Below are 14,814 nucleotides of genomic sequence, written 5' to 3' on the forward strand. Positions count from 1 at the left end.
GTGTATATTTATATACACGCAAAACTACAAGGAAATGAACTAAATTCACTGCTTATCACTAGGTAATAGATTTACAGGCAATTTAAATTTTCATATTTATGCTTTAAATGTATTTATGAAATATTTTATGATGAGTATTATTAATTTTTTACAATTAGGGGAAAGAGTTATATCAAATATCAAATAAGTAAAAATGAAAAATCATTAATTAACAACAAAGTAAGACAATAAGAGGACGAAAGGAACAAAAAACTACAAAACAGTAAGATGGTCTTAGTAAGTCCTAACGTATCAAAAATTACTTTAAATGTAAATGGATTACATTCTCCAATCAAAAGGCAAGAGTGTCTGAATGAATAAATAACACCACCCAACTATATGCTCCCTATAAGAGACTCACTTTAGCTTTAATGACACACATAAGCTCAAAGTGAAGAGATGGAAAAAGATATTCCATGCAAATGGAAACCAAAAGGGAGTAAGGCCATTCATACTTACATCAAACAAAATGGACCTGAAGTCAAAAAATGTTACCAAAAAAACATTTCATTATATAATGATTAAGGGGTCAATTCATCAAAAGAACTTAATTATAAATATACATATGTGCACCCAATATCGGAGCAACTAAATATATCAAGCAAATACTGACATTTGAAGGGAGAAATAGACAACAATACAATAATAGTAGGAGGCATTGATACCCTACTTTCAACAATGGGCAGATCATCCGGATAAAAATCAATTATCAAATATTGGATTTGAACTATATTTAAGACCAAATGGACTTAACAGACACATACAGAACATTCCAGCCATCAGCAGCAGAACACACATTTTTCTCAACTGCACATGGAACATTCTCCAGGATAGATCACAGATTAGGTCACAAAAGAAGTTTTAGCAAATTTAAAACAATTGAAATCGTACTAAGTATCTTTTCCAACCAAAACGGAATGAAACCAGAACAAACACAGGAATGAAACTGGAAAATTCACAAATATGTGAAAATTAAGTAACACTTCCTTAACAACTAAGTGAAAGAAGAAATCAAAAGGGAAATCAAAATATATCTTGAAACAAATGAAAATGGAAACACAACATATCAAAACTTATGGGATGCAGCAAAAGCAGTTCTAAGAGGAAAGTTTACAGTGATAAATGCCTAAATTAAGAAAAAAGAAATATATCAAATACACAACCTAACTTTATACCTCAAAAAACTAGAAAAACAAGAACTGAGCCCAAAGTTATCAGAAGGAAGGAGATAAAGATCAGAGGAGAAATAAATGAAATAGAGAATAAAACAATAGAAAAGATCAACAAAACTAAGAGTTGGTTTTTTGAAAAGATAAACAAAATTGACAAATCTTTGGCTAGACTAACCAAGAAACAAGAGAGAAGACTCAAATAAAATTATAAATGAAGGAGGAGACATTACAATTGAAACCACAGATATACAAAGGATCATAAAAGACTACTATGAACAATTATACACCAATAAATTGAAAAACCTAGAAGAAATGGATAAGGTCCTAGAAACATACATCCTACCAAGACTGGATCATGAAGAAGCAGACAATCTGAACAAGTTAGGAACAACAGAACAAGTAAGAAAATTGAATCAATAATCAAGAACTTCTCAAAAAAGAAAAGCCCAGGACCAGATGGCTTCACAGGTAAAATTTACCAAACATTTAAAAAAAAATTTATGACTAATCCTTCTCAAACTCTTCCAAAAAATTGAAGAGGAGGGAACACTCCTAAATTCATTTTACTAGACAAGCATTACCCCAATACCAAAGCCAGATAAAGACATGGCAAGAATAGAAAACTACAGGCACTATAGTATCCCTCATGAATACAGATGCAAAAATTCTCAACAAAATACTATTAAACCAAATTCAAAGGCATATTAAGAGGATCATACATATGAGGAAGTGGGATTTACTCCTGAGATTCAATGATGGTTCAAAATACACAAATCAATAAATGTGATACATTATGTTAATAGAATGAAAGACAAAAATCATATGATTATTTCCATAGATGCAGAAAAAGCACTTGACAAAATTCAAAATCCTTTCATGAAAAAAACTCTCAACAAAGTGGGAATAAAAGAAACATTTCTTAACACAATAAAGGCCATATATGACAAGCCCACAGTTAACATCATCCTCAATGATGAAAGATTGAAAGTCTTTCCTCTAAGATCAGGAAGAATACAGGGTGTCCACTATCACCATTCCTATTCAACACAGTAATGGAAGTCCTCGTCTGAGCTATTAGGCAAGAAAAAGAAATAAAAGGCATCCAAATTAAAAAGAAAAAAGTAACACTGTCTCTATTTGCAGATGATATGATCTTATATATAGAAAATCCTAAAGTATCTATCAAAAGTTGTTAGAACTAATAAAGAAATTCAGTAAAGCTGAAAGATATAGAATCAACACACAAAAAAATCAATTGAGTTTCTATACACTAACAGTGAACTGCCTGAAAAAGAAATAAACAATCCCATTTATAATAGCATCAAAAACAATAAAATGTTAAGAATAAATTTAATCAAGAAAGTGAAAGAACTATACACCAAAAATTATAAGACTTTGATGAAAGTAATTAAAGACACAAATAAATAGATATCCTGTGTTCATGAATTGGAAGAGTTAACATTGTTAAAATGTCTATACTACCCAAAGCCATCAATAGATTCAACACAATCCCTATCAAAATTCCATTGACATTTTTCAGAGAAATAGAAAAAAATCCTAAAATTTGTATAGAACCACAAAAGACCCTGAATAGCCAAAGTAATCTTGAGAAAGAACAAAGAACAAAGTAATCTTGAGAAAGAACATCACAGTTCCTTATTTTAAACTACACTACAAAACTATAGCAATCAAAACAGTATGGTATTTGCATTAAAACAGACACATAAACCAATGGAAAAGAATAGACAGCCAAGAAATAAACCAACGCATATACAGTCAACTAATATTTCACAACGGGCAAAGGGTAGACTCTTCAGTAAACAGTGCTGGGAAACTGGATATCCACCTGCCAAAAAACAAAACTGAAACCCAAGCTTACATTACTCACAAAAAGTAACTTGAAATGGATTAAGGACTTAAACATAAGACCTGAAACCATAAAACTCCTTGAAGAACACTAGGACCATAGCTCCTTTACATCGGTCTTGGCAATTATCATTTGGATATGACACCAAAAGCACACGCAACAAAAGCAAAAATCAACAAATGGGACTACATCAAACAAAAAGCTCTTGTAGAGCAAAGGAACCAACCAACAAAATGAAAAGTCAACCTATCGAATGGCAGAAAATATTTGCAAACCATATATCTAATGAGTAGTTTATTTCCAAATTATAAAAGCAACTCATAATAGGAAAGAAACAAACAATCTGATTAAAACATAGGCAGAGCACTTGAAGAGATATTTTTCCAAAGACATACAAATGGCTAATGACAAGTTAATGAAAAGGTGCTCAACATCACTAGTCGTCAGGAAAATGCTAGTCAAAACCTCAATGAGATACTACCTCACACCTGTTAGAATAGCTATCATCAAAAAGACAAGAGATAACAAATGCTGGCAAGAATACAGAGGAAAGAGAACTCTGGTGCACTATTCGTGGGAAAGCAAATCGGTACAGCCACTACGGCAAACACTATGGGGATTCCTCAAAAAATTAAAAATAGAACTACCATATGATCCAGCAGTCCCACTTCTGGCTATATATCCAAAGGACATGAATCATTGTCTTGAAGAAATATATGCACGCCCATGTTCATTGCAGCATTGTTCACAACAGCCAGGAAATGGAAACAACCTAAGTGTATTGACAGATGAATGGACAAGAAACGGGATATATAGGTATAGACACAGATATATAGATATTGAGACATATATTAATATTATTCAATCACAAAAGAGAAGAAAATCCTGCCATTTGTGAAAACATGAATGGATTTTGAGGACCTTATGCTAAGTTAAGTCAGTCAGAGAAAGTCGAATATTGTATGATCTCATTTATATGTGGAATCAAAAAAAGAGCCAAACTCATAGAAAGAGAGAGTAGAATGGTGATTGCTAGGGCTGAGAGGTAGGGGAAATGAGGAGATGCTGGTCAAAGTATACAAACTTCGAGGTATAAGATGAATAAGTTCTGAGGATCTAATATACAGCATAGTGACAATTATTAACAATACTGTATTATATAGTTGAAAGTTGCTAAAAGATTAGATCTTAAACGTTATCACAACAAAAAAAATTGTAATTATACGAAGTCATGGATGTGTTAACTAACCTTATTGTGATAATCATTTTGTAATATATATGCTTATCAAATCATCGCATTGCATACCTAAACTTACACAATGTTATATGTCAATTATATCTCAATGAATCTGAGGCATAAAAAGTATAAAATCAGAAGCTGAAAATACTTCCCCTCTCCCCTCAAAATAGAAAGACTAACCTCATTGGAATGTAAACTCTAAGCAGGCACACCGATTTTTACCTTTTTGATTGCTGTAATATCTCCAGCATCTAGACTAGCATCTGGCACACATTAAATACTTAAATGTGTGTGTATGTACATTTAATGAATCTCTCCTGTGAAAAGGATTTATAATTTCTAAAAAAGAAATATTTAAGCAACATAAATTAACTTTAAATCCAATATGAAAAATTGTATTATGAATCCAGTAGATGCCAAACAGAAACGTAGTAGCACTTAACAGTTTTTAGCTTTTAAATCATTTTTAATAAAGTTCATAGTAAAATTAGAAATAGATTACTTCTCAGCACTCTAAAGGATACATATTTAAAAATCAATAACTACATCATATATAACATTAAGGGGGAACCTTCCTCCATGCCAGCTCTCATGCTCCCTTTCACTGCATACCAGGGAATAGAGGGCAACTCTGGTGACTTTGAAAGGAGCTAGGTATTTCAACTTAGGCTCTTCCTAGCCCCAGTGGGGCCACCTTTACAGAAGGTCTTTTCTCTGTGCTCTCTGTCACTGGTAAGGGACAGTCTCCATAAGGGAGCCTGGCATTGCCCAACACTGCCTATGCTTGGGTAGGTAATTTTGTCTCATTCTGGGGAGAGTTTGCAAGCTGAGACATCCCCCAAATCTCCACTTGACTCCATCAGTAATAAAGCCAAGATTTTGATTTCCATTTTCTGTGTTTTGTATCTCATTTCTTAATTGATTCTGTGCTTAGGAGGAGAAGAAAGTGATATTATTTATCAACTCCTCTTCAAATACACAACTCTTAATACACAACAAAGAAATTCCATTAAAATTAATTACAAATTGAGAATACCCCCACTATATCACCTCCTTAAGGATATTTTCCAGCGGAAAGGTGTTTGAAATCAAAATAACAGATGTAACTATTGGGAAGTAGTAGATAAATTTATTATATTTGTAAAACCTGAAAAAGCTCTTTAAATTAGAGTGCAGTAGAGTGGTAAGATTACAGATAAATACGTATCTAGACCAGTGCCTGACATATAGTAGGCGCTTAATAAATATGGAATAAATTACATAAGAACTATAAATTTCTATATATTTCTATATAGATGTCATATTTATAATGGAAAAGGGTGTATTTACAATAGCAACCAAAAGCCTCAGAATAACACTAACAAGACAATGTACTACCTATGTGAAGGGAGAAAAATTTTAAATAATATATACTTTATATCTATATGCCTATATTCATTTATAGATATATATAAAGTCATGAATGAACAGATATAGGACAAATTCCTAAAGGAAAAGCCTGAATACTGGAAGACATCAATTTCTTCCAAGTTAATATATAGATTTAACGTAATTTTAACAAAATTTCCTTAAGGATTTCTTGTGGAATGATGAAATAATTTAAAGTCAATTTTTTAAAAAAATAAATATTATTTCTCTGATAAATATTTGGTGCTGTGGTGTAACTTTAAAATCCCGTCACTGTCTGAAATTTCAAAGCTCCCCACTGCCCCCGCTCAGGTGCGGCTGCTAGAAACTACGACTTGGAAGGAACAGGGGCATGGCCTGCTTTCTCTCTTCTGGCTTTCCTGTCTCTTTCACCTTCGTCCACCAGGTAAGGTTAGTAGGTGATTCACTGCTCACGTGAGTCACCATGGAGGCAAAACTGCAAGCCCTCCTCTGTTAGTCATTGTCATTTCTCCATCCAACAATGCATAAATTAAAATAGTGGCTCATGTGTGTGTCACACTAGATTAGCATTCTTGTAATACCATAAACAGCCTCCTGATATTGGGGAATCCTATCAAGACAAGGCCTTTTTGCACTGGGCAGTCATTTACAGTGGCCAGATGGTACCTACTTACATGTTCTATCTGTGCGTGGTCTAAGATCACTGGAAACTCAGGAATCCAGGCCTCAGATTCAATAGAAATTAGGGGCTCCAGTCAATCTCGGACCCTCCTGCTTTGCTTGCCTTCCTGTAGTCCTTCCCCATGATCTACTGTCTCCAGGTCCACTCTCTTTCCCTGCCATTCAACAAACAGCTAGCCTGGAAGAAGACACCAATGTAACACACAAAACAGCTAGCCATCTTCCACAAATTCAGACAGTAAGGACACAGCAGGTCCAACTGGATTTTGACAGTTTATTAGACACAGCACAGCAGGAGCAGCAGGTTCATATTGGTTCCCCTGACTCCTGAGTCCTATGTAGAGAGGGACTAGATAAATGCTGCATACAAAGTGGCTCTGGGTCATAGCCGAGGAACTGTAAGTTTTGGAAACCTCCAATCTTATTAGGGGCTGCTAGCAAACCTGCCCAATCTTTGCCCACAGGGAGATACTATCTTTATTATCTTAATCAGGAAACAAATGTTTTCTAGGAAGGAGACACTACTATCCTTGAAAGTCTTCAGGGAGGGAGGATGCGCTTTATCTTGGAACATCTTCTTATACAGACATTGTTGAAATGGCTGTAGATAGCTTTGCACAGGAGACCCAGATCATGCAGGAATGCGAGAGGTACAGAGAGAACTTTCTCCCAAGAACATGTTCTCTTCAGGTACACACCTCCAAACTTCACGAGTAGTGCCGTTAACTTCCACTCTAGTAGGGAAAAGGGAAAGGACAAAGTGCTAGAGCTCTGTGCTCCCTAAAACCTACTCCAGCCCTAATGCCCTTTATATAAAACTTGTTCAAGTCATGATGTGAATTGTGGATTCCTGGCAGGAAGGGTTTACCTTACCATTTTATATCTTCCTGTTATACACATTCGTTTGTTTGTAATAAGCTCCATTCAAGCAGATTGCCAAATGAAATAATACCTTCGTGAGAAATGGAAAGAGTTGTTCCTTCCTCAAAACACTTTACTGGCTTTCTGTTAGAAAATTTTTAATAAACATATAAATTCATAAGAATTACAAATGTGAATTTTATCCCCACTGTTGTATGGTGTACGATGGCTCACTGCTATTTTTAAAAAGCATGGTAAAATAATATAACATAAAATTCACCATTTTAACCACTTTAAAGTGTACAATTCAGTGTTATGTAGTGCACTCATATTGTGCAACCAGTACCACTATCTAGTTCCAGAACATTGTAATCATCCCAAAAGAAAATCTGTACCCATTAAGCAGTCAATCTCCATTCCCTCCTCCTCTCCCCTCCAGCACCGGCTACTCTAATTTCTGTCTCTATGAATTTGCCTATTCTGAATATTTCAGATAAATGAACTCATACAATGTTTGATCTTTTGTGTCTGTCTTCTTTCACTTAGCACAATGTTTTCATGGTCCACCCATGTTGTAGCACATTATTCATTCCTTTTTATGGCTCAATAATATTCCATTGTATGAATACATCACATTTGTTCATACATTCATCAGTTGATGGAAATTTGGGTTGCTTCCATCTTTTGGCTATTGTAAATAGTGCTATGACATCCATGCACAAGCTTTTATTTTCGATTTTCTTGGATATGTACCTAGGAGTGTAATTTCTAGGTCACATGGTAACTCTTTAACTTATTGATGAACTGCCAAATCGTTTTCCAAAGCAGCTGAATCATTTTACACTTCCACCAGCAACGTATGAAGGTTCCAATTCTCCACATTATCACCAACACTTGCTATTTTCTGTTATTTTGATTATTGCCATACTAGTGGGTATGAAGTGGTACCTCATTGTGGTTTTGATTTGCACTTTCCTAATACTAATGACATTGAACGCTTTTTCATGTATTTGTTGGCCATTTGTATATCATCTTTGGATAAATGTCTATTTAAGTTCTTTGCCTATTTTTTTTTAAGATTTTATCTTTTTCCCTTTTTCTCCCCAAAGCTCCCCAGTACACAGTTGTACACTCTTAGCTGTGGGTCCTTCTAGTTGAGGCACGTGGCACGCCGCCTCAGCGTGGCCTGACGAGCAGTGCCATGTCCGTGTCCAAGATCCGAACCGACGAAACACTGGGCTGCCTGCAGCAGAGCGCGTGAACTTAACCACTCGCCACAGGGCCGACCCTTGCCTATTTTTTTTATTGAGTTGTTTCTCTTTTTGTTGTGGACTTTTAAGAGCTTTCTATGTAATTGAGATTCTAGATCTTTATCAGATATATGATTTATAAATATTTTCTCCCATTTTGTGGGTTACCCTGTCATCTCTTAATAGTATCCTTTGATGCACAAGTTTTTAATTTGATGATGTCCAATTTATCTATGTTTTTCTTTGTTGCCTGTGCTTTTGATGTCATATCTAAGAAATCACTGACTATTTCAAGGATGTGCAAATTTACAACTATGTTTTTTTAAGAGTTTTATAGTTTTAGCTCTTACACTTAGGTCTTTGGTTCATTTTGAGTTAAATTGTGTATATGGTATGAAGTAAGGGTCCAGTTTCATTCTTTTGCATTTGAATATCCAGTTGTCCCAGCACCATTTGTTGAAGAGACTATACTTTCCAAATTGAATGGTCTTGCCACCTTCATCAAAAATCAATTGACCATATATATACAGGTTTATTTCTAGACTCTTGATTCTATTTGCATTGTACATATTTAAAATTTTTTATATATTATGATGATTTGACATCTTAAAAGACCTTTCTTTTAGGTTGGGAGAGAGACTGTTCCTCCTGGGCTAGCCAACTCTTAGAGATAGCAAAAGGCCCTGCCTACAGCATATTTTTGATATGCAAACTAACTGATCCAGAGCCATACCTCCTCTTTCTGGCCCATGCATCCCAGGAGGCAACATTCCTCTGCCTTAATCATCCCAGGGTGAAGTATCAGGAAACTAGAGATCACCACTATGACCCAACCTTGCTGAAGTTACTGAAAGTAGCCAATTCTGTTTACCCTGCCCTGACTTGTCTTTCCTAGGGAAACTCCAATAAGTGCCATAGTCTAAGTGCTCCCTCCCTCCCGTCTTCTGTCGCCTAACCACCCCAGTGTTTTTTCATGTAGTCCTTCATGGCGTGCTGTGCCTCCTGGGTCTAGGACCTGTGAGTATAACGAACGCTGTTTTCCCAAGGCTCTCCTGTGTCTCCTCTGTGGCTGAACCTGACTGACTATCTCATAAAAAAATATAAAACACTATCCCATTGAACTATTTGTCTGTCTTTATGCCAGTACTGTAGTATTTTGATTACTGTAGCTTTGTAGTAATTTGTAAAATTAGGAAATGTGAGTCTTCCAACTTGGTTCTTCTTTTTCACTATTGTTTTGGCTATTTGGGGGTCCCCTGAATTCCATATGAAAATTAGGATTAATTTTTCCATTTTTTCAGAAAAGGCTATGGGATTTTGATGAGGATTGATTTGAATCTAGAGATCACTTTGAGGAGTACTACCATATTAACAATACTAAGTCTTCAATTCCATGAACAGGGGATGTTTTTCCACTTATTCAGGTCTTCTTTAATCTCTTTCAAAAATGTTTTATAGAGGCTGGCCTGGTTGCATGGTAGTTAAGTCTGCATGATCCACTTTGGCAGTCCTGTGTCCACAGGTTCAGATCCTGGGCACAGACCTTACACTGTTCATCAAGCCCCACTGTGCCAGCATCCCACATACAAAATAGAGGAAGATTGGCACAGATGTTAGCTCAGGGACAATCTTCCTCACACACACACACAAAAAATGTTTTATAGTTTTCAGTATAGAAGAATTACACTGAATATTCAGGACTACCCATTGCATCAATGCAGAATGTAGAATTGAATCAGCCATATAAGACAAAAGATGAGGATTCAGATTACAGATAGGAGAGACACTGCCATTTCCATTCCTGGCCATAACTTAGTGTGAAGGTAAGATGGAAGTCATCATAGAGTCCAGAATGAGAAAGTACTAAGAGTAGCTGTCTTACAGAACAGTGTCTAAACTACCATATTAGTGATCTATTGCTGTGTAAAATATTACTCCAAAACTTTAGTAGCTTAAAACATTTACTACCTTACAATTTCTGTAGGTCAGGAATTTGGGAACAACTTATCTAGATGACTCTGGGTCAAGGTCTCTTGTGAGTTTGCGCTCAAGTTGTTGGATGGGGCTGTCATCATCTGAAGTCTTGACTGGGGCTGGAGGATCCTCTCACAAGATGGCTCATTCACATGACTGTCGGTAAGAGGCTTCAGTTCCTTGCCATGCTGGCCTCTCCATAGGGCTGCTTGAATGCCCATATGACATGATGGTTGGCTTCCCCCAGAGTGAGTGATCCAAGAGAGAGTACAAGGAGAAACCTGTCATGTCTTTTATGATCTAGTCGCAAAAGTCACATACAGACACTTCCACCATATTCTACCTGTTAGAAGAAAATCACCTAATCCAGTCCATACTCAAGGAGAGAGGACTAGCCCCCACCTTTTGAAGTGGTCAGTGTCAAGTAATTTGTGGATATATTTTAAAACCTCCACACAGAAGAATTCAGTCACCTCTTCCATATGCTCTAATCTGACACAGCACCAAACAAACACTCCAAACACAAAAAACAAAACCTGGTACAACTATTTACATAGATCATTAGAGACAATACAGAGGACAATAATGACATATTAGAAACTTCTCATGATATGATATATTGTACATTTTTAAATGCATGCTTAATCCTTTTAAGAATATAAGAAATAAATCTGAATTTAGATTATGAAATTTTTCTTCTTGAAAGAAGATTACCATATGTGGGGAAATCTGTGCATCTATATTTTATGGTAAATCTTTTGAAATTTCAGGGGATGAGAAGTTCGTGAAAGTGGTCTCGACACAAAGTAGCCATCAATGGTTTAAGTGTTTTAAAAGTAGTATTAAAAACTGAATTGCTTTGGTTGTCTGGTCCTTCCTTCTAGTTCTAGGATCCCACACTGGAGACAAGAAGACTTGATTGTGATAGTCATTGTCAATGTTGGTACAGGATTATTTTTAAAACCGAAGACCTGGGGCTGGCTCTGTGGCCAAGTGGTTAAGTTCACGCACTCCACTTCAGTGGCCCAGGGTTTTGCTGGTTTGGATCCTGGGCACGGACATGGCACCACGCATCAAGCCACGCTGAGGTGGTGTCCCACATAGCACAACCAGAAGGACCTACAACTAGACTATACAACTATGTACAGGGGGCTTTGGAGAGAAGAAGAAGAAAAAAAAGGAAGATTGACAACAGATGTTAGCTTAGGTGCCAATCTTTAAAAAACAAAAACAAAAACCTAAGCATTTATGATCATAAAACGAAGCTCCTTGTGGTTGGTATTTCAAAGATATTCTCATGCTGTGTATCTGCTTTTAGGTTCAGATTGCCAAAAAATGGTTCAGTAGCACTCAGAGAAGTGAGTGCAGTGTGAGTGCAGAAATAGCTAAATTCACAACCGGTTTGATAACTAAATAGAAAGACTGGTACATGGTGATAAAAACAACATTGTTTTGTGGAGTGAAAATTATAAGCCAATATATCTCAGAGACATGTTCTTAAAATATTTTCCTGAAAAGACGTTCACGGGTCAGTATTGTTCATCACAACACTTTCCAGGCAAGTGAAAACTGATTCATGAGTGTGAATTTATGGGACACTGAGCATAACACCAGGAAATAATGCTGCAAGTAATTATCACACATAAAAGATCTCCTGTTACAAAAATGTCAGTTACATCAAGGAAAATTACTCATATTATCCTGCACCTGCCTTTTTTTAGGACTGCTCATTCTACATTATATATTATAGGACTAGCATATTAAGATGCTAGAAACACTAATGGGTAAAAAGTTTCTCTATTTTCATCATCTACTAGTTAGTTTGCTCTACACAGGGACCCACATGCCTGGCAGTTGGTATTGGCTGCAGGTCAGGAATCCAGCTGGGGCTGTCAGTGCCATTAGTTCTTTCCCTGGGGACCTCACTGCAGGGCTATTTGGGCTTTCTCATAGCATGAGGGCTGGCTTCCAAGAAGGATTAATCCAAGAAGTGAAGGTAGAAGATGCAAATCTGGAAAGTTACAGCATTGCTTTATCTGCATTCTGTCAATCAAAACACATAGAAAGTGCTGACCCAGCAAGGGGTAAGGAAATCAACTCCACTTCTTGATGTGGGAGTGGCAAGTTTATAACTAACTGGTGGGATGAGTATTCGAAGACAGTTGTCCCTCCATCTGTAGTGTTCCTGCATGGTCCAGTCCCTCTAAATGAAGGTGTTTACAAAATATTTGCATGAAGAAACATTCCAGCATAGTAAAGCTTAGAGCTCTCTCTCTCTCTCTCTGGAGATGCCCCAGAGGGTAAAGGCAAAGACCTTTCCTTCTCTTCCCTAGAGAAGATTCACCTAGATTCCGGAATAAAGACAAATTCTGTCTCTCCTCTAACTCTGGAAGGAAGGATGAGCAACCCTATATAGGATCAGAGTCTCCTAATTTGGGAATTTCTCTCCTTTAATGCACTCAACCACATATGTTGGTACCATCAAGCCCTCATCTCATGATACTGTGGGATTGTGGCTGGAAAACTGACACAAGATGTTGCTCTGGCTGCTGCATTTGCTGTGAGAAATAAATGGTCTTGGTCTTTGACTCAGTGCTCTCACGTTTTTTGCAAATAGGGTAAAACTTAGATCCTTCATAGTTTCTGATTTAACAGTAGGAGATATTTTTCCAATCACACTTGGAAATACAATCTACTATATTCAAGAACGAAAAAGAGCATCAGCAGCAGGGACCCCAAGGAACAGGATATGAAAGGTCATCTTGACTGATCTAAGTGGATAAGTGATCCCAAGGTGAAACAAATGTCTGAGGAATAGACCAATTTTGGAAACAGAAGCTACTACGAAGTATCCTTAAGACTCCCACATATTTTCACAGAGGAGAAAATTGGATTATTTTCTAGGATCTCTAATACGAGGTGGAGGAGGTTACATTTTGAGGAACTGCCATAGGTTAGTATCCCCAGCACATCTGCTGACTATTTGAACAGCACAATTTCTAAACGTACAGCAAAGTTACATTCATAAGATTCAGCAGGCAAATTTTGTTTAAATAGTGAAGGTCTTAATTTCAAGAAGAGTTGGAGGTTTTGGGTTTACAGTCAAAGATCCACCATATCAATTTACTCCTTCTTCATCAATTCTATGGTCATAGCTTCATGACATGCTGATATTAAACATCAAAGTTAGTTTTTCTTTGCCTAGTTTTTCCTCATAACTTTATTATGATATTAGCTACAAACAACCATTATTAGAATTGTCTATGCTTGTCTTCCTCAATAGATTATGAATCTCTGGAATTCAGGATAATGTCTTAGTTATTTCTGTGGCCTTCAAATGATTTAACATGGTGTTTTGAACAGAGTAGGCATTTGATATTTAGTAGAACCAACTTAATTCCTTAAATGGCCATTGTATTCAACAGCTACAAAGGTTGCTTTTTATGAACAGTCAATGTTAACTGCCTAAATCTTATTCTTCAATTAAGTAATAACAAATATGAGTTTTTTCATGGAGTACTATTCTGCATAATGACATTGTCTGCCCAGATTTAAAGCTTGTCATCTATTGATCATCTGCATTAATGCAGAGAGTGAATTATTTAAATAGCCTAATACTGGTGTAAAGCCATCTGAAAAAGAAGCAGCAAAACTATAAATTAAACTACGTCTAGAAACCCACCCTTCTCCAGCTTCCAAACCTGCCATAGCCACCACATGCTTTGGCCAAGGATTTTACCATATTTGTCTGTCTTCTTTCCAACTGCGTCAACTGTGCCATTTGGATGCAGACGGACAAATCCTCCAGTAAGCCTGTTGTAGAACTGAAGAGTGTTTCCTTTCATAAACTTCCAGCTTTCTGCAGCCCACTAAACAGAGAAACCAAACAAAGCAAACAAAAAACACCAACATGAGAAGATAAAGAGAAGAAATTACTAAGAAATACTCCTTAATAAACACTATATACTGTTTTGTTTTAATACATCAAATTGCTATTTAAACATTTGTACGAAATAATTTAAGCCCCAAAATAAATTCTTACTGTTTCTTTTCTATTAAATTCTAGCTTCTGCCCTGAGGATAGAAAAGAGAAGACCGTTAATTTCAACAGTGTCATACTTTCCTCAACAGAAAATTCATAAAACAGAATTTTCTAAGACAGGTGTGTACATGACACTCACTTGCAGAGATGATATTGTAGTCCCTGGCATACAGTTCTCTGACAATTTTACCATCATCTTCCCCTTGATCCAGCCATCTGCAGAAAGAAAAGTGTATTGATTAAATTCTGGCTTTATATTTACACTAACGACAGGCAATTATCTAGCCGTTAGAAATAAT

The 14,814-nt window shown here is 36.3% G+C and overlaps 1 protein-coding gene across 21 annotated transcripts in view; it reads right to left on the bottom strand.

The window, feature by feature from the left end:
* RP1 (RP1 axonemal microtubule associated) overlaps window positions 1–14,814 on the bottom strand; it is a 440,182-nt gene that overhangs the window by 188,888 nt on the left and 236,480 nt on the right. For 13 of the 21 annotated variants that reach the window (XM_070631597.1, XM_070631612.1, XM_070631605.1 and 10 more), the window contains 3 exons: window positions 14,655–14,731; window positions 14,516–14,547; window positions 14,213–14,342 (listed from right to left, as the gene is read on the bottom strand). In XM_070631597.1, coding sequence (XP_070487698.1) covers window positions 14,213–14,342; window positions 14,516–14,547; window positions 14,655–14,731 — 239 coding nt within the window. Of the gene's footprint in view, window positions 1–7,086; window positions 7,123–14,212; window positions 14,343–14,515; window positions 14,548–14,654; window positions 14,732–14,814 lie in introns of all 21 variants that reach the window. The other 8 variants (XM_070631602.1, XM_070631607.1, XM_070631594.1 and 5 more) reach the window with 1 other exon arrangement.

Source organism: Equus przewalskii, chromosome 8, assembly GCF_037783145.1.
Source record: "Equus przewalskii isolate Varuska chromosome 8, EquPr2, whole genome shotgun sequence".
NCBI lineage: Eukaryota > Metazoa > Chordata > Mammalia > Perissodactyla > Equidae > Equus > Equus przewalskii.